The following is an 18,884-nucleotide window of genomic DNA, read 5'->3' on the forward strand; positions in this document are numbered from 1 at the left end:
AACTTGGTTGAAAATAATTCGAGTATTAAAAATGTAACAAAGTTTACTTAAGATACTTTTATAGAATTTCTCTTATTTTAAATCTTTTACAGTTGCAGACTTACATTTTAGTCTTTACGATCAAAATAGAAATTAAAATTTATGAGAACAGTAATCAAAATATATAGTTGTGGATACAGGAATTCGTTTTATGTAAATTTTTTTTATAGAAATATAAAATTATATATATTTTCCGTGCAGATAATATTTTATTTAAATCATTTAAAAATTGAAAATCTGTGAATGTTTTGTATTTAAATTCTGTCAATCAAAATTATGTTTTCTCATTTTTGATATATAAAAGCCAATTATATTAATAGTTTTGATATTTCTAGAAGATTGACTTTTCTTTTGGTAAAAAAAAATGAAGAAATGTATTTAAAGCATCTTATTCTAAACAGTATATATTAGTTTTATGAAGGTTTTGTTAGCTAGCTAGTTATTGTAATCTTCCTAACCACATAACTATAACACTTAGAAGATAAGTGATAATATAAGATGCTATTAGAATCCTCAGGTTCATCGAAGGTTTTCTTTTAAGAAACGAACCTTGAAAGTGTAAAATATAAATGAACATTTGATCTAATAAAGTTCCATTACTAATTTTGTTTAGGGTAATAATTGTAAATTACAATAAAATAGAAAAGTTTAATGTTCGTAGTATTTTGTAGTTATAGGATATTAATTGCTAATAAGGCTAAAAGAAAAATAAAATTAAACTAATATCTCTAAGCATTACATATTGCAGTATAATGATAATAGATTCATACTGTTTTTTTTTTCTTATTAAGATAAGCCATAAACTGTATTAATTAGCCAACACATATATGATCCTAGAAAGCACATACAATAAACGATATATGATTGTTGTAAAAATAATGCATAAGTGTATTAAAATCATTAGAATCTTGTTTTACATTCACCAAGCTTTATCTTACATCCACCAAGCCTCTCAAATCTCAGTGCATCAGTTGAACAACATTCTCCAGACTTCATCATATTCCCAATCTCCCGCCTCGGTTCACCACTCTCCAGATGTCGATACCCCTCTGTATATATACTGCCAAAAAGACTGGTTTCAGCCCCTTTCAAGCATCGCTTGTAACTGAGTTCGAGCTTCAGCAGAAACACAAAACCTTCACCATCCTCTGAGGTTGTTGAGGTCTGTCGGAACTGAGGAGAAGCAGATGACCACAATGTCACAGTGTTTGATAAATTGAGCCACGTGCTTCTTTCCCAAGTTCCATCACACTCACTGCATTCTGAGTAAAACCATATCTCAACCAACACCACTGACTAATATCTATACTGGTCTTGGAGATATGAATCGTACTCCGTGTTGTTGCTTCCACTATGAGCCACCAAAAATCAGCCTATAGAGACTCACTTGTTTTCAAGGAGGGAAGCATGTTAAACTTGAGAAAGATTGTGTTCAACTCCAATGTCATTATGTCAAGAAGATGATCCAAAGAGTGCGTGCTTGAATAAAACGCCAAGCGCCTTGCAGTGGATGCCACTCATCTTTGTCTCAATGAGTTGGTGTGAACGGTGCCAATGCCCTTTCCATCTTAAAAAAGTTCAGTACTCGCATCAAACGTACGATAGCTAGGTCATGTGTGAACACAAACTCGTATGTTTGACCATCACATTGGCGTGGTCTAGCTATACATGACAACCCAAATCCCTACATTAAAAAGGTATAAGATATAACTCAGTTCTATATAACAACTTAGATTTAAGACATAGAATGGCAAGGTTTTTCAAGGATCATACCAAATCAATTGCATATCAATATATCCAGAACAATACTCTCTCACCAGAATTCGTGAAAATTTGGAAACATTATCTGCTCAATTGATCAAAACAGGTCCGCTGCAAAATATTGATATTGACGGGTTAAGAGAAGCTCAAAGAAGTGGTGTCTAAGAAATAAGAAAACACATACTCATGCGATTGCACATGAACCAAAAGATGCCGCATAGTTGCTATCTCCGCTTCGTTAAGGATGGGACGCTCTCATGTCCATTGACCAGCTTCATGTGTCCAACAACATCTATTACATTGTTCACAAAGAGTATAAGTTAGATGGCTCCAAAATAAAATGTCTAAGTTTTTATCATCACATGAAATTGAAACAGAAATCCTATTTATGCTAAGCTACGCTTTGATGCTCGACAAAATCAAAGGGTGAAGGTTAATAAGTTGTGCTAGTTAACAATACAAACCATACTTCATTCATCGACAGGTTTCTCTTCCAAGAGTTACTTCAGAGAATGATTATAAATAATATTAAGACAAACCAAAACTCTTTAAAAACTTGAACAAATTACTTCACTCTACTTTAAAAAGAATAGAGATTTAATTATATAAGCAGGAAGAAAAGCTAAAAACTGCACCCAATCATAAAACCATGGAACTCAGAGATGTATTGAAAATTTAGAGATCTCACCGTAGAGGTCACATTTGAGATCACATTTAGCTTCAAAATCCTCATATGAATGGAAGCGTAAACGGTCTTCGTCAAAGGGGACGGGACTGTCATTAAGAACCGACATGATAGAGTTCTATGAGAAAGAAACGGTTACGCTATAATAAGCAACCCGGTGCACCGTTTTGTTTTTGGATCCGTAGAAGGTCAAGAGACTGTAAACTGATCCTTGTTTCATGTCAGGCAAATATTTTTTAACACATCCTGATGGAATGAATCCTTGAATAACAGTTCCTTGAAGAAGATGTAAAAATTAACATAACACAGAAGGAAAATATATAAGACAACCATGTTTAACAATATATTAAATCAGTGGAAACACGACCATGTTTAACGATATATAAAATCAGTGGAAAATATAGGAAACTAAATTTTGGAGGATTCACGAACCTGTTCGTCGATGAGGAGAATTTCCAGACCAATAAATGTTTTTTTTTCAGTGGGTTTCGGAGCTCCCAGAAATGGATTAGACGGTAGCATATCTGGGTTTCGTGGGGACCTAGTGATATAGCTCTGAAGAACATAACTTCCTGATCATTGGCCATGCTAGAGCTTGAGATCGATTTGAGGAGATTTGAGTGTTTTGGTTTGTAGCAAAAGAAAGAAAAAACAGTAGTATATAAAGAATGAGAAAGGGAGGGATGCGAAACGAAATCATAAAGAGTGAAGTTAACAAAACTATTGATTGATAAGAAGTGAGATTGCGGTAACGGAGGTCGCAAGAACTCGAAGCGGAGAAGACGAAGTGTCTGAGGGGAAGGCGATAGAAGCTATCATCGTTTCAGAAGTTAGGGCTATTGAAGTGGGCTCTTTTTTGGGCCAGAGCTAAGTAGTTTAAAGCCATAGAAGAAACTCAGAATTGAATAAACAATGTGTAAAATAGCTTATCCCTAATTGGATGATTTTTTAAGCTTACGTGTCATAGCTCTCCTTTGAGCTTATTTTGCTTTTAATATTGTAAGATGAAGGTACTGTGAGCGATAAATTATGGACGAAATTAAATATGTGTCGTCTTTATTGAATTGGTATGACTATATATATAGTAACCCCCACGAAAGTCACAAGATTTGCAATTTTTCCTCTAAAATAATATAGACCCATCAACTTAGATAAGCTTCTTTTTGAGGAAGAAGCGTTTGAGATGCCAAACTTGAAAAAGTGAAACAACAACAGAGAGCCCTAAAGACATAAAGCTAAGCTGTGAAACCCTCTTGTTAGTCTTCTCGTTTATCTCCCTCATAGCTGCTTCCCTGTAATTTTTATAAATAGTAAAACAAAACAAAAATATCTTATATCAAAAAAGAAAAGATTCACTAAGACATATAGAGAGATAGGTAAATAGATAGATGATAGATCGTTAAATAACCTGAATCTTAGAAAGAGAATGTTTGCCCTAATTTCAAATACACGTTCAGCAGATTTTCGAAGTTCAAGCTCCACACCCTACAAACAATATATATTCATCCACATGTGTCTTTGCGGCAATAATATTACACTAGTCTATATATGAACTGGAACTCATTACTTAAAGACTTGCCTCGATCTTTTCTTTCTTAGCAACAGCATCCCAATCTTTGGTTCCAATACCCATCTTCCAGTCAAGACTGACGATGGCAGTGCTATTATCGACTGCGTAGTGTGTCTGATCTTTATGCATGGATAAACAAGCTAAGTATGTTCCGCTCTCGCTCGTTGTAAACGCAAACCGACCTTGCGTCACGTTTGTTCTCTTGTACACTTCTTTCCCGTAAGCTGATGTTACCTATAACAAACACATGCATGAATTAATATATAACCGAGTCTTCTTATATGCTACCAATACTAAAAGTTATATATATCATCACTATGTAACTCCAGTGTTTTGCTAAGTTAACATTTTATGGATAATAAAATTAAATAAAATACAAAGAACAATGAAGTATATATGGTTGAATATATGATTTAGGTATATATATAATATACATACCCGAATATTAACGGTAGGACCAAGTCCCACCTCGTTATTTTGATCAATGCAAAGGAAGTCGCCAACGACGACCACATTGGCTTGAATCACTTCGTAGACGCATCTGTCGCCGGCCCTTGGAATCGTTAACCATATAGCTTCCACCGCCGGTAAAAGAGAGCCACCGCCTGCGAGGCAAACCAAAGCAATGACTAATAACGGTAATATCGCCATTGTTTGAGAGAAATAGCGAGAGGGAGAGATCATGAGTTAAAAGGTTACTATTTACGTTATTCAGCAAAAAGAGTTTAAAGCTTTGTGTTCCAAGTTGTAACCACAGGTTGGTGTTTTTCTTGTATCCAATCAGAAGAAGCCTTTGTAGGATGTAATGAACATTTTGCTAACGCGCAAGCCGTTTGTGCTGATTTTACTTAAATGGAAACTGCGTTTAGTTTTGACTAGACCTCATCTCTTTAACAAAGTGAGAATTCAACAAAAATTACATATTTCAAACCCATCGACAAAAGAATAAGGAGGTGTTATTGGTTTATATATTTTGATTGATTTAGAAATCCATATAATATTTATAAATCCAAGTAAAATATGTAAATCCAGAGGTTTTTCCTCGGATTTGAGTCTTTGTATTTTTAACTAAAAAATCCAAACAAATCCATTCAAATCCATTATAAAATCAAATATATTAGTAAATCCGTATGATTGAATAACACTTGATTTGATATAGAATTTATGAATCATTAAACCAATAACACATGATTTTAATACAGATTTTAAAATCATAAAACCAATAACACTAGATTTAGTTCGGATTTTCAAATTCATTAAAATACAACAACCAATCATCCCTAAGTCCATTATCAATTTTTATAATTTAGTTATAAAGGTCCAAAGCTTTTTTCTTTTCTACATTTCTCTACTAAAAGGCCCGAACTTTATACATTTGCCTATGGTATTACATTTTTTCGAAAATAGCTTACCTGAAGTAATAAACAATCACCTTGAGAAAATTTCATAAACTTTTTGAAATAATTTGACAAATTTCTTCATAACGATTCACCATGACGAATGACATGTCATACCAACCCAACGTCTAGAAGAAGATTAACTTTTATTAGTATACTAGATTCTGATCCGTACTTGGATATATTTTTGTTGACAAATTTAGTTTGATTATCATCTTGTTGTGGACATAGTTTTTGTCTGTTATTCAATATTATTTAATTGTTGAAAATAAAAGTCAGTTTTTTTCTAAAAGCAGATCCGGTGGCACAAAGAAATAATCAATACAATACTAAAAGGGGAATACCCTGAGTAGTTAGAGTGTCCACGTCGACAGTAAAAATCAACCAATAGGAGAAGAGCTTTCCGCCACGTCAGATGCTCACTTCTGTCATTTGGGCTTCGCGTTTCACCGGCCCGTTAACGTTCAGAATTGAGAACCAAACTCTGTGTTTCCTGTTATGTCTGAATCGTCTTCTTCTTCAACGATCCGCCGTCCCCTTCCTCTCAATTTTCGACCTCCCCTATGTCCTCATCTATGTCTTTTCCTTACCTTCCGTTCAACGTTTATATCTTAGTCTATACAATGAATCTTCAGTTTACATTTAAGGCATTAACTCCCACAAACTCTCTGCCTCCCTCTTTTACAATCAAAGCATTAGCTTTGTGCGTATCTAATCCGAAAAATATCTCAAACACTAAAAATATGAAAGGATTGAGAGTGGAATCAAGTTTCACCAACACGCTCTCTCAGTTATGTTCTCTGAAAAAACCCTAAAATCCTTCTTCGAATTGTCTTCGTGTGATGATGTTGTTCTCCAATTAGCCATCCACCACTCAACCTTTAATCACTCTCTTCTCTTTAATTAAAAAGGTATTGTCGTCTTACACTATCAAGCATCATATTTTTCGATCTCTATTTTTTTTTAGAAAGACTTATGAATTTACTCTTCCTACAAAAATCGTTGATCCACAGATCCATTTCTGGATCAGTGTTCATTTTCCGGAATCAAAACGCTTCTACAGTTTTTTTTTTTAATTTGTGAAAATACTTCCACATATTATAATTTTTATATGTGTTGTTTCTTTCAAGCTGAATAGAAGACAAAAAAAGATGAGAGGATTCAGTACAACAAATTATTGCAACTTCTGCCACATGATCAGGTAAACATCATGATATTTTCATGTATGATAACTCAGTTCTTTATAATTGTGGTAGTCTCTAAATTTGGATTACTATGTCTCTCGCTATAGTGAAGCATAACACATATCTGAATTTATTTCTACGTTTGTTTCAAAGAAAAAAAACATTACTTGGGAGTCACTCACCAGTAGTGTAATCAAGCAACAAATTTTGAAACTCTGAAGCTAGGCAACCCATATGGCTTTGGCTTTGTTTTTGTCTTATAATCTGGTGTTCTCTACAGCTCTGCTCGAATCAGCTAAATACAGCTATGTCACAAACTAAAGTGTTTAATCATGACAGGTCAGTCCCTAATTTAAGCATTTTCCTGATGGTTTTTGTATTTCTTACTTAAGAAAAATACGTTTGAGCACTTGCCCTTCCAAAAAGGTTGGATGACTTCTTGATTTCAGTTGTGCCGTGAGATTTCAGCTCTGGCGTTTCTAAACTTGGTTGGATCTTCTTCTCCTCCTACGAAGATCTGTTGAGAATTGATTACGAGATATAAACCCTGCAATCAAGAAAGAGTGAAGACAGTGATCGGAAGAAGAACAACAACGATACGAAGAAGAGAATCAAAGTCTAAAGTGAAAGAGAAAGAAGAAGATAAAGTCAACTTAGAGTCAAAGAAGGAGGCAGCCTTGCATTACATCTCTGAAGAGTCGTTAGTCATCTTACGAGGTTAGTTAATAATTTAACTGAGTGAGTATAACTAGGAGATGATCAGAGAGTCGTATGAGAAGAGTTGTTAGAACAGTGTTTGAATTGCTTGCAAGATTTGTCTAAAAGCTAGAAGTATTATTAGGTGTAAGCAAGCATGATTAAAGTCAGTTAATTAATCTGCTATAAAGAGCTGAGTATTATTTGTTGTTGTAGAATGTGAGGAAAGCAAGGGAAAAGCATGATTGTTGCGGGGTTTTTTGAGTCGAAAAAGAATCATGGTAACGAACTGATTGAAAAGTTGGAAGCTGGTATGCAAGATATGCTACAGATTGTCGAAGATCGGAAGAGAGATGTTGTTGCTCCTAAAATGAAAGAGAATCTCCAATATGTTGGCGGGTGAGTTTACTCAAAAGTGTAATGCACGAGAGACAAAAAAGCCAATATGGTTTTGGATTAGTAAGGAAGCTGATATACTTGCTCATTTAGACCCTTCTTGATGACTGCAGCTGAGATCTTCCTGTCATGTGGCGCTCTGCAGAATAGAAGAGGACATGGTCGAGGGCTTCCTCTATGAAGTCCCTGAAGAGTATATAAACATGCCTTTTCTCAAGAGAAGTGTACATGAATGCCAAGATCAAGGACAATCCCAACCTTGAGGATTGTGTTTTCCACATTGTCGTCGATTGCTATAACGCCCCTGTTACTGCCGGGAACTTTGTGGACTTGGCGGAGCGCAATTTCTACAATGGCAAGGAGATCCAGAAATATATATATATATATTGTATATGGGAAATTTTTGTTAATCAATGGATGAAGATTTTTTGTAGCTGATGAGTTTGTGGTACAAATAAGGGATCCAGACAGTCATGCGGAAGGATTTATAGATCCAACCACAGAGAAAAAACGCCATTTTACGGCTCAGCCCTAAAGTAAAAGCTTACACCCTTCTGACAATATATTTATTCATAATAATAATAATAAATTATCATTTGTTAATTTGGTTGGAGAGGTATTGGGTCTGTACAATGGCAATGGCTAGAGAAGTGAGAGTTCTTACTCTTCCTTAACATTTGAATATATATTCTAATTATATGTAATGAAAAAAGGGGTTTGAGAATGACTCAGAATCGAGCCAAGTGTTTTGGCTGCTGAAAGAGCGTGAGCTGACGCCAAGCAATTCCAACATCTTGGACGGTCGTTACGATGTCTTCGGCGGCTACGTTACTCAAAATGAAGATTTTCTGGCTGATCTTAAAGTCGATGATGTCACAGAGGTCATTCAAGTTGTCTCCGGTTGAGAAGGAATATGTTCTTGCACAAAAGAAAACAGAAAAGCAACATGGTACTGCTTTATTTGTATTAGATATATATTTCAGACAGTGTTAAATTACATTCGACATCCAGTTTCGTGTTCTTCCCATAGACATCATTCTCAGAGATCCTACTACATTCGAAACTTTTTTTCTTATTATTATGGCTAGCACATCTACCATTCTTGCTGCTCTCAAATATGGACGCTGCTCATCCACCGTGGAGGTGGAGGTGCGGCTTCTCCGGTTTTGGGAAGCCAGAAACATTAAACGTGGTGGCCACTTCATGGGAGTAAATATGCTTCTTCTGGATTCTAAGGTGATTCCGTTTTTTAAATTCATGTTCATCATAGTTTTGAACAGATCTCCAATATTAAGATTCATGTTTAACAGTATTATGATTTCAATATTATTTATTTCCTCTTCGTGATTTGGTTTTGAATCCAGTTTTAAATTGTGTTCTTCTGTTTATAAACATTTTCAGGCGATGCTCATACCCGCCACCATCAACGTGAACCGTCTTCCCACCTACCGGGGACACTTGAAGGTAGGTTCCATGTTCTCTTTGAGTGACTTTGATGTCACTAGGTGTAATCAGAATTTTAGACTTTCAGACTCTCCTCTGTTGATACGGTTCACTTTATGTATATTGCAAATTTCTCCTTCTGATGTTAGCATCCAAATGATTGTTAATGCATGTAGATACCCGCTACAAGATCGTTTAGGGTACTGTTATACGAGCTGCAAATCCAGCACAAACCTCGAGTTCAGAAGATTCCTCACAAGAGCTATCAAGTCCAGAAGATTCCACTGAGTCCAAGATCTACCAAGTACGTCTTTGACATTAGAAAATAATCTTGATCGAGAAAGCAGAGTCTGCAGCAAAAGCTCTTGCAGTGGCTGATTCCAAAGTGTTCGAAGCCAAAGAGGCGTCTCAAGTTGCAGATACGGCCCCAAAGAAGTCTCTGACCGATGTAATGTCCACCTACTCGACTACATTAATTATCCTAAATTGATCATCACTCAGCTCTTTTTTGATTCGTTCCTTGCAGGTGCTAAAAGATGAAAATGTTGAACTATGGTAGAGCTTTATACCTTGTGGTCCGGTTCAATGTAGATGTAAAGGACTGTTTTTTTAATAGGTTTTGGCTTTGAGAACAAAAATAAAGAGTACATGTATATGAGATTTCATTGACTATTGACGTTGTCACTTTTTGGTTAGTTTTTGATGTTAAGTACGGTTCTGGATGTTAGTAGATGTTTTTGCAAGTCATACTGAGAATTGTTAATGCATGATTGTGTTTATATTTGATTAGATTTGGTTCAAGTTGAAAGTTATTATTTGTGCATGGTTGATCAATTGCAATGAAGGATACAAGGTACACCAAATATTTGAATGGCATATAGAGTTTAGGTGGATGCTCCACGTTGGAAGAGGAGCCCGTTAACCAAATTTAATTATAAAATGTTTTTAAATATTTTTTTTTGATATAAACATATTTTTTAAATTATTAAATAAATAAGTTAATTATATATCTTTTTAATTTTATATGTTAATATATTTATATATATATATATATATTAGAAATATATTCATTAAAAATAAATATATTATATACTAATTTAACCTATACTAAAAGGAAAATATGTTCGATAACTAGCGTGTCCACCTAAGCATAAATAATCATCCAATTATAGAGTTTCAATCTGCCACGTCATAAATAATAACTACATTCTAAAATCCACCACTTGAAAAACTCTAATACAGACAAAGCAGTCCAAAGCCCAAATTACCTTAGGTCTTCCTAACCCAGTCTTCAATGGTATCAGGAACTTTCTACCTTCCTCTCCCCTTAAATTCACCGTTCTGTGAAAATCAAAACGTCACCGGTCAAAGATCTTCAAGAAACATTTTTCCTCAAACTTTACTATCCTTCTCAAATTGATAACGAACATCTCTCTCTCTTCAGCTTCAAATATCTTTATATATAAGCTGATGCGTACTTACACAACCAACTTCCAATCCAACTACAACAGGGATGCTCATCCAGCTTAGGCATCTTCTCGTCGATGAATAGGTGCCGTTTCATTTTCTCCTCTAATTTTCATATTCGTAATCTCCAATGACGATTCTTTCAAGGACAATGAACTTTGTTTTTGTGTTTTTTAATCTTTGATGTGATTTCTTTCTATCCATGCTATGCTGATTGTTTTGGATTGCGCAGAACAAGTTACAGAATTTGGTTTGATCACTATTGAGAACTCGAGTCCGACAATCAGTTAATATACGAGTCAAGCTTATTAGAATTTTCTGACTGTCTTTGTGCTTTGTGATCTCCCAGGTTCACCTGGATCAAGCTACGGAAGAGACATGACCGAAAACATGTGCTCTGTTATATATTGTTATTGCGCTTTTCCTTACTCTTGCTTTGAAATCTCGGAAGCATTTTCATTACAACCATATGATCAGAGTTATGATATTTTGTTATCTTCTTTTTGGCTTGGCTCTATCCGGTAGACATTTCTCCTTTTGTTGGTATTTTTCTGCTCTACTTATAAATGGCTCGAATTAAAGCTTCAAGATACTGCTAGAGTAATATATGTCTTTGTTTCACAACACTGAGTATTGAAAGATATTGTATCTGATACGTATTCGAGAGTCCATTTATTTTTGATATATGTAGAGAGCGCAAAGAAATTTTGAGGCTGGTCAAGAAAGAGGTACAGTGTCCACAATATCATATGATCATCTGGATAAGTAGTTTGCTTGATTATCAAACTGTGTCCTTGATTGAAAGTCATTGTCTTTCTGTTTCTGCAGATGGAATTTCTATAACACAATGGCGGAGCGAGAATATGCTGATTGTGAAAAATATGCGATGAATGCATACAAAGTAGCTACAGAAAATAGTGACACATGTGATGAAATTTCTCAAGGCAGCCACCTCGCACCAAATCATCCTGAACCAAAACCAGTTTCTGGTTTGGCCCAGATGATGATGTTGTCTGATGCAAGACTACAGATTAAAGACAAGGAGTGATGCAAGCCGTGAAGACTATGGATTCCTGTCCCGGCTGCGTTTTCTCGATGCCAAGGCCTCAATGAAGTTAAATAAACTGTTAAAAGAGTCACCAGTTCTTTTAACGCCATTGTGGAAGAAACATAAAATATTAGAACATATCGAATGATTACCCGGTAAGCTACGAGCATATGTATATTTTTCAAGTTTTTGTTTGTTTGGTATGGTTGGAAGTTCTATTGGTTCAAATACTCGGATCGTTATGGTTAATAACATTGAAGAATAAGTCTATGTTACATCCATATAGAGATATATATACTTATATACGTTGCGCACATATATACTGAGATATATAACATTTATGAATAGCAAATGTGTATGCGTAGGAAGAAGGATGGAAACGTAGCAAATCGTGTTAGTAGCGGCGGCGATATATTCATTAAAATTTTAGTATGTTCTTCTGATGGTCACCAGTTAGATCCTGAGAGTACGGCCACAAGTAAATACCTCATTCTAGATTTCCAAGGTTTTTTATTCGTTGACTAAAAAAACAATACATTGTTTACGATATAGTACATTTGTTTATTTGATCTTTTAGAACTAATTTTGTTAGTAGAATCTTAATTTTATCTATGTATAGCCATGTGTATGTGGAGGAAGAAGTATGGAGATGTAATAAATCCATCCATATTTCTAAATAATGCATTTGAAATATGAAAGTATTTAAGTAAATATTTTTTCATATTCCATTAGCTAATTTGATAGTCATGTTCATGTTGTAATTTCGCCATTTCATTTGTTTTATTTAGTCAAAATTATTATAATACAAAAGTAATCCTATTTTATTATTTGCATCTGAACATAAAAATATCCACTGTTTCCAAACCATAAATACATAAGATCACATCTTATTATATAAAGCTTGGTTTTTCAAAGTTGCTAATAAACATAATTGTGATACATATCAATTATATATTTAAGATTATGACATGTGTTAATATATCTCATAATTAAAGATAAATTACATTTACGTATTACATGTTTTTTACATATTATAAAATAATAAGTATATATTTTATAATTAAAAAATTCAGTAACTATTACATTTACGTATTATATGTTTTTTTTTGTGGAATATTTAATAGTTATAATAATTTATGATTTTGAATAAAATTCAAAGCAAATTTGATTGCGTTTCGACCATTCTCTTCTACGAACTTGAGATGCTTCAAAGCATGAGTTAGTTCTTTATGTATGCCTAATGAGAGGCTTAACGACGCGATTAACATGCTGAGGATTAGTTCAGAATAGCGGCGGTACCACGAGCTTCACGTCATGGATCAGTTATGGTGTTCTCTTTGTGGAGTAGATCTACTAAGCTCTTTGTGTAGTTTGATATTCTTTTGTACGTAATTAAATGTCAGCTTCAAGATTTATCTCTTCTCAACATGTTCTCTTTTTTTCTACATAATTCTAATACTCATTCGAATGCCAAAGATAAATAGGTCAACAAAATTAAAATGGATCTCTCTCACCATTTTTCCTCTTTCTCTTTGTTTCCGTTAACAAACATGAGTCACTTGAACGTTGATTTTGAGAACAATATTGTAGATTTTATACAAGAATTGAATCTAAAAAGGCTTTAAGATGGTTAAATTTATGTGGATTTTATTTATAATCAGATAGCTCATGCTGATTTGTTTCGGCTATACAAAGCGGCTGAGCATTTGTGTTGCCTACACGAGGAAATAACACAAACACAAGTTCATATTCTGATTAATGATTGTGCTGCTTTCAAATAAGCTATATCTATTAATCTATTTAATTACTAATAATGAAGTTCTTATGTACGGTGTTACAGAATCTAAATGTATTCTTAGAATCTATATGGATCATAATTAAAGCTTAGACAACACAAATGCTCTCCGCCTCTTTGTATATAGCCGAAGCAAATCAACATACGAGAGTTATGTGATAATAAATAAAATACACCAAATTTTAACCATTTCTAGGCTAACACAAATGCTCTCTATTCATTTCACATGTTTGCTCAGCATCCCAAATACATTTTTTGATAGTAATAATAAGCAAATTTTGAGTTTAAATCATTGCAAATTTGATGTACAATTTATATTTTATATATATCATAGCTATGATATATGTGGATTATATATTTAAAAAATATAACTGTCAAAAACCCGGGCGTAGCTCGGGAAAATTCCTAGTTTTTATAATAATTTAAAATAGAATACTCAAACTGCTCTACTAATCATCCTATTAAACAGTTTAGCCAAAACATATCGTTCCTGCAACATACTGCTTCTATAGTATACTGCTATTGCTTTATCATTTGCTCTGCCAATCAAAGCTTAACTTAATTACTGATATAAATTTCAATACGCATAAATAATCACCTCATAATGAATATTTACATTACATATTAATTTTAACGTATACCTTAATTGATTGGTTCATTCAAGACCCAAAACTGGCGAAAATATAATTAAATAAATATAAACATTATTTAGAAAATTTTGCCTTTGTTATTGACATATAATTAGACTAATGGTGTAGTTAATAGCGTGTCTATATATTTACCAGTTTAACCGTACATTTTAATTGGAGAAAGAAAACAAACAAAAATCAAGTGAAGACTTTTAAGGTATATGAAACAAAAATTGAAAATAGCAATTTTCTGCAATTAAAGAATAAGGCAATAAAATTGCAAAAATACAAGATAAAACAAAAATATACACAAAAAGAAAAATTTAGTAAAATAAAATCATAATACAATTGTGATAACCCGTCCCGTGGGAACTATCCACCCAGTAGGCCCTAGGTTCACAGCCCTGCAGGGCACCGACCCTAACCCCTCGATTATGAGTTTTCTCTCACTCCGTAATTAGTTTGTTGGGAGAGTTGTTAAAAGGTGAGGTCCTGGGTTCAAGGTCCATCAACAACCTAATTATGGAGTTAGTGAGAACTCATAAGAGAGGGGGTGTGGTCGATTCGCTGCAGTGCTGTGAGACTGAGGTTTACGGGACGGGTGGTCCACAGGACGGGTTGTCACAATAATTTCCATAATTGATAGTGATCAATTACACTAAAAAGTCTAAATTTACAACATACACAGTTTTATTTACATCTTTAAACCTATTATCTAATTAAAATGATTCTAAAAAAAATACAAGCATGAAGAGTTAGAAAATATACGATAATATATAATACATAACGTTAAAAATACGTAATCATTGATCACTAAAAATAATGTTAGTAGTAATAAAAATGACATGACAACACATTTATTAAAACTATAGAACGGCACGCAACAAGGTGTTATTAAATATACAAACTACAATTAAATATGCTCAACGCAAACACACATAAAAATGAGACATCATATTTGGATATATTGAAATAAATAATTTTAATTATATTATATTCTTGATAATTTTAAAATTACTAAACTAAATTATTAAAAAAATAATATCCAAATAAAACTAAAGTAATATTTTGTAACATCAAAATAATAAATGAATAAAAATATATTATGTTAATAAAATAGATTTTAGATTTTAAAGACTTCTAATTCATGTAATATTACAAAATTCAAAATTTGTTTATTACAATTAATATTTTACCATTAGATATATTAAAATAATATTCTAGATCGATATTCAATTGTCAGTTTTCAACTATTACACGTAAAAAAATATTATTTAGTACACTTTTTTTTAAAGGAGGTTTTATATTCTAAGTAGGTTATTGGAGTAATTTTCTTTTCCATGAATTTATTCAAGATGAGATTTCAATCTTTTAAACTAAGATAATTTATGTTCTATACATAATTATATTTTTTTACATAACTTTAAAATCTCGGACTTGATTCTTTATATTTTATTAGCTAATTCTGTTACATATAATAGAAATACTTACTTCAAACTAAAAATATAAAAAAAAAATTAAATTTAAAAATTAGTTATATATAATTTAATATACAAAAATTCACATATAAATAAAAATGATAAATGTAATAAATTTAAATATATTATCCGCGCTACGCGCGGAGAAATGATCTAGTATGCCGTAATAATAGGAAGTCAAAAGATAACAATGATTCTAAATTAATAATATTGATTATATATTATATGATTCCACCAAATTAAACTTTACAAAACCCACTTCTCAAGAATGACAATAGTGTTGTTCGTTTGACAGCCGCGGAAAGCTGCTTCTGCCTCTGAGTCAACCGCAGCGTCTGTTCATTATTTGAAAAAAAAAACAAAACTATCAATAATCCGCATGAAAAACCAAAAATATAAATGAATAAAAAAACTCAAAGGCAGCAATTTTTTTTTAAAATCATTATTCCCACTTGATTGCGAGAGAGGGATAAAGGAAAACTTTTCATCTTCTTCACCTTCACCCTCATCGTTTCCCCCTCTCTCTCAGCATGCTCATCATCAGAAACAATCTCCTTTTCTATCCTTGATGCGTCTTCTCTTCTAATCTCCGGCGAGAGAGAGAGAGGCCAAAAACAAAGATCCAGAAGAAGGATAGAGAGAGAAGCTATCTATGGCCGCCGCCGCCGCTACGGCAGACAAGGAATCCTTTTCTAGTCGAGGCTCTCCAGAATCCTCGTCACCGTCTCACCAGTTAGTCGATTCTCTCCCAAACCCACGATTCAGTTTCACTTTCTCTGCTCTTGTATCGATCTGATTTTGCTCAATCGTTAGTTTTCTAGGGTTTGATTGAATTAGGGGAATTGGGGATTAGGGTTTAGCTTTCGCGCTTCAGGATCAGATCATCCACTTGTTAGCTACACAATCATAATCATCATGAACATATTGAAAGCTTGAATCATCAAATGTCAACACTTTTTTTTTAATTTCCACAAATGTTTTTACTTTCTATATATGGAAAGATTCTGTTTAAAGTTTGCTTCTTTTGCTTATGTGTGTTTTATAGTATTGAGGATGGAGCTCGATATTCAAAAGTTCTTTCAAAGCCCTGACCAGCTTCAGTTCGAGTTCCCGCCTTTTCCAACGTCATACCTTCGTCTCGCTGCGCATCGAGTCGCTCAGCACTACGGACTAGTCACCACGGCTCTGGACAACGGTGCCGGCGCCTTAGATGGATCCGACAACAGAATCTTGGCGACGAGAACAGCCGAGAGCAGGTTTCCTCACGTCTGCTTATCCGAAATTCCGGTTAAGCAGCCGGAGGACGGTAGACCGGAGGGGTTCAAGATCGCGATCAAGGCTAGACCCACCAAGAGAGGATCTGGCTGCGGAGGTGGCGTGTCAGGTGTGCAGCAGAGTCTTCAGAGAAGCGTTGAGGAGAGGAAAGAGGAGTATGATAAAGCTAGGGCGAGGATCTTTAATAGTCCTAGCAGTTCTGACTCTGAAGACTCTTCGTCTCTACAAGCTCCTCCTCTTGAAGGGAGTAACACTTGTGTAAACCGGAATGAACCTGAGGTTACGGCGGTTAACAATAATACTTCCCGAGTTGCTATTATTAGAGATAGAGAGAAAGATCGGTATGATCCGGATTATGACAGGAGCTATGAGAGATATGTCGTGGATCCTGCATACAGGTTAAAACACCTTTACATCTCTTAAACGTCCACACTCAAGAGGTGTTCGCTTTTGCAGAGTGTAAGGTCTTTGTTCTTGTAGGTACGTTAGATTTATGCCGAATCCGATGCCAATGCACATGCCGTTTCACGATGGGGGTTTCTTGCAGATGCCAAGAGGTCATCAAGCTAATCTACACTACGGGCATCCTCCGGCTATGAGTCCCTTTATTAATAGCCCGGTTGGTTATACACCGTGGCCGAACTCACCAGCTATGAACTATGCGCAGTCATTGCACGGTCCAGACACACATCTTTTCAGGTTACTAATACTAGGCTTTAGTTGTTGTTGTTTTGGCCATTTTGATTATTACTCGTTTCTGTGGCTTACGCTTCTTTTAACCTGCAGGCATCCTTCTGCAAGCAATCCCTGACGACAGGTAGTGTTCTGAGTACAATGTCTGTATGAAAAGAAAAAAGAAACAGATTCTATAGATGTTAGCCTTTAGGAGCTCTCTGTTGTGTTGTTCCAAACAATTGGCTGCTTCTTTCTTATATAACAAGACATCTACTCTCTCTCTTTTTGTATTTCTTTCTTAATTATATCAATATCGAACTTTAAATGACCTTCGATCATACTTGAACCAATCTATGATCATTGGAATTTGGTTCTTAAATGGTGTTTTTATATAAAATGAATTCTCATGTGTTAATTCTCACATCTAGTTATTTTTTTGTGACACATAAATATGAGGTGGTGAAGACTTGGAGGGTCATTTTCAAACATTGGGCGAAGACAAACTAGTTTCGCAAAGTTGCCAAACGAATAATCAATCACTCGTACTCTTTTGACCTATGGTCTCATATCACACGATCCGGTTTTAGATCATCAGTGATAGTATATTTTAGTTTTAGGCTTGGATTAGACCTGGATTTCAAGTCAACAATTATTCTGGATTAATGATTTAATTAATATTGAATTTAAGACTTATGGAAGAAGAAAAAACAATCAAGAAATATAAAACTAATTTCTAGTCAGAAAAATTGGGAAAGAACGAAACATAAATACACACTCTTTTATGTGAATAAATTTGATATCAACGGTAAACAATACTACTAATTATAACTGTATAATCTTTATTTAGTAGTTTAAGAGCAAAAATGCAAAGGTTGGGGCCTGACTTGGTGAGACAAGATCAGAACACGCCAGCTATGATCCCACCACCATTGCTTTAAAATCATTCCCCTCCTAAATTATTGAACCTTCATTATAGAAGCAACAAAAATATAAAACTATAGAAATATTTCTATTGGTTTTGGTCCCTTCAATGATTCCATGGACATATATATGCATATATGAAACTTTTATAATTGGTAGTGTAGTAAATAAGTTTGGGGTATGATTGAGGAAGTGAGAGCATCAGATCCTGGATTCTGATTCTTCCTCCCATTGTCTCTTTTTGCTGATCGGTTGCTTCATGCCATTTGTACATTGTACTATTGCATCCATAACTCATTATTATTACCTTATTGGTTAATCACACAAATAGAATTGTCTTCTCCGATTAACACTATCAGTAACTAACTTACCATATTTAGATTACATCACAGGATTCTTGATTCTTGTAATATAAAACTTATAGA

The 18,884-nt window shown here is 34.1% G+C and overlaps 2 protein-coding genes, 3 long non-coding RNA genes and 1 pseudogene across 7 annotated transcripts; 4 read left to right on the plus strand and 2 right to left on the minus strand.

The window, feature by feature from the left end:
* Positions 1 to 831: 831 nt before the first annotated feature.
* LOC106426718 lies at positions 832 to 3,485 on the minus strand. 3 transcript variants are annotated; one of them, XR_002660964.2, is made up of 4 exons: positions 2,918 to 3,485; positions 2,489 to 2,761; positions 1,985 to 2,092; positions 832 to 1,911 (listed from the first exon to the last, which is right to left on the minus strand). It is a non-coding gene; the product is annotated as an uncharacterized LOC106426718 (long non-coding RNA). The 3 variants fall into 3 exon arrangements; XR_007318101.1 differs by having other exon boundaries at positions 832 to 1,723; positions 1,813 to 1,911; positions 2,489 to 3,485; XR_007318100.1 differs by having other exon boundaries at positions 2,489 to 3,485.
* A 147-nt stretch (positions 3,486 to 3,632) lies between these two features.
* On the minus strand, positions 3,633 to 4,706 carry LOC106418124 (transmembrane emp24 domain-containing protein p24delta6-like). The gene is made up of 4 exons (XM_013858782.3): positions 4,494 to 4,706; positions 4,065 to 4,289; positions 3,894 to 3,970; positions 3,633 to 3,777 (listed from the first exon to the last, which is right to left on the minus strand). Exons 1-4 carry the CDS (start codon positions 4,704 to 4,706, stop codon positions 3,633 to 3,635), a joined length of 660 nt encoding a protein of 219 aa, XP_013714236.1.
* A 2,783-nt stretch (positions 4,707 to 7,489) lies between these two features.
* Positions 7,490 to 8,263, plus strand: LOC106417411 (annotated as a pseudogene).
* Positions 8,264 to 8,934: 671 nt separating this feature from the next.
* Positions 8,935 to 9,475, plus strand: LOC125580359. Its single transcript, XR_007318102.1, has 3 exons — positions 8,935 to 8,964; positions 9,130 to 9,196; positions 9,348 to 9,475. It is a non-coding gene; the product is annotated as an uncharacterized LOC125580359 (long non-coding RNA).
* Positions 9,476 to 9,682: 207 nt separating this feature from the next.
* Positions 9,683 to 11,967, plus strand: LOC111201986. Its single transcript, XR_002654914.2, has 3 exons — positions 9,683 to 10,723; positions 10,988 to 11,366; positions 11,467 to 11,967. It is a non-coding gene; the product is annotated as an uncharacterized LOC111201986 (long non-coding RNA).
* Positions 11,968 to 12,037: 70 nt separating this feature from the next.
* Positions 12,038 to 17,868, plus strand: LOC106381175 (R3H domain-containing protein 1-like). Its single transcript, XM_013821043.3, has 5 exons — positions 12,038 to 12,164; positions 16,186 to 16,320; positions 16,634 to 17,261; positions 17,344 to 17,562; positions 17,650 to 17,868. Exons 1-5 carry the CDS (start codon positions 12,038 to 12,040, stop codon positions 17,672 to 17,674), a joined length of 1,134 nt encoding a protein of 377 aa, XP_013676497.2. The 3' UTR covers positions 17,675 to 17,868.
* The last annotated feature ends 1,016 nt before the right edge of the window (positions 17,869 to 18,884 follow it).

This window comes from Brassica napus, chromosome C1 (assembly GCF_020379485.1).
Source record: "Brassica napus cultivar Da-Ae chromosome C1, Da-Ae, whole genome shotgun sequence".
NCBI lineage: Eukaryota > Viridiplantae > Streptophyta > Magnoliopsida > Brassicales > Brassicaceae > Brassica > Brassica napus.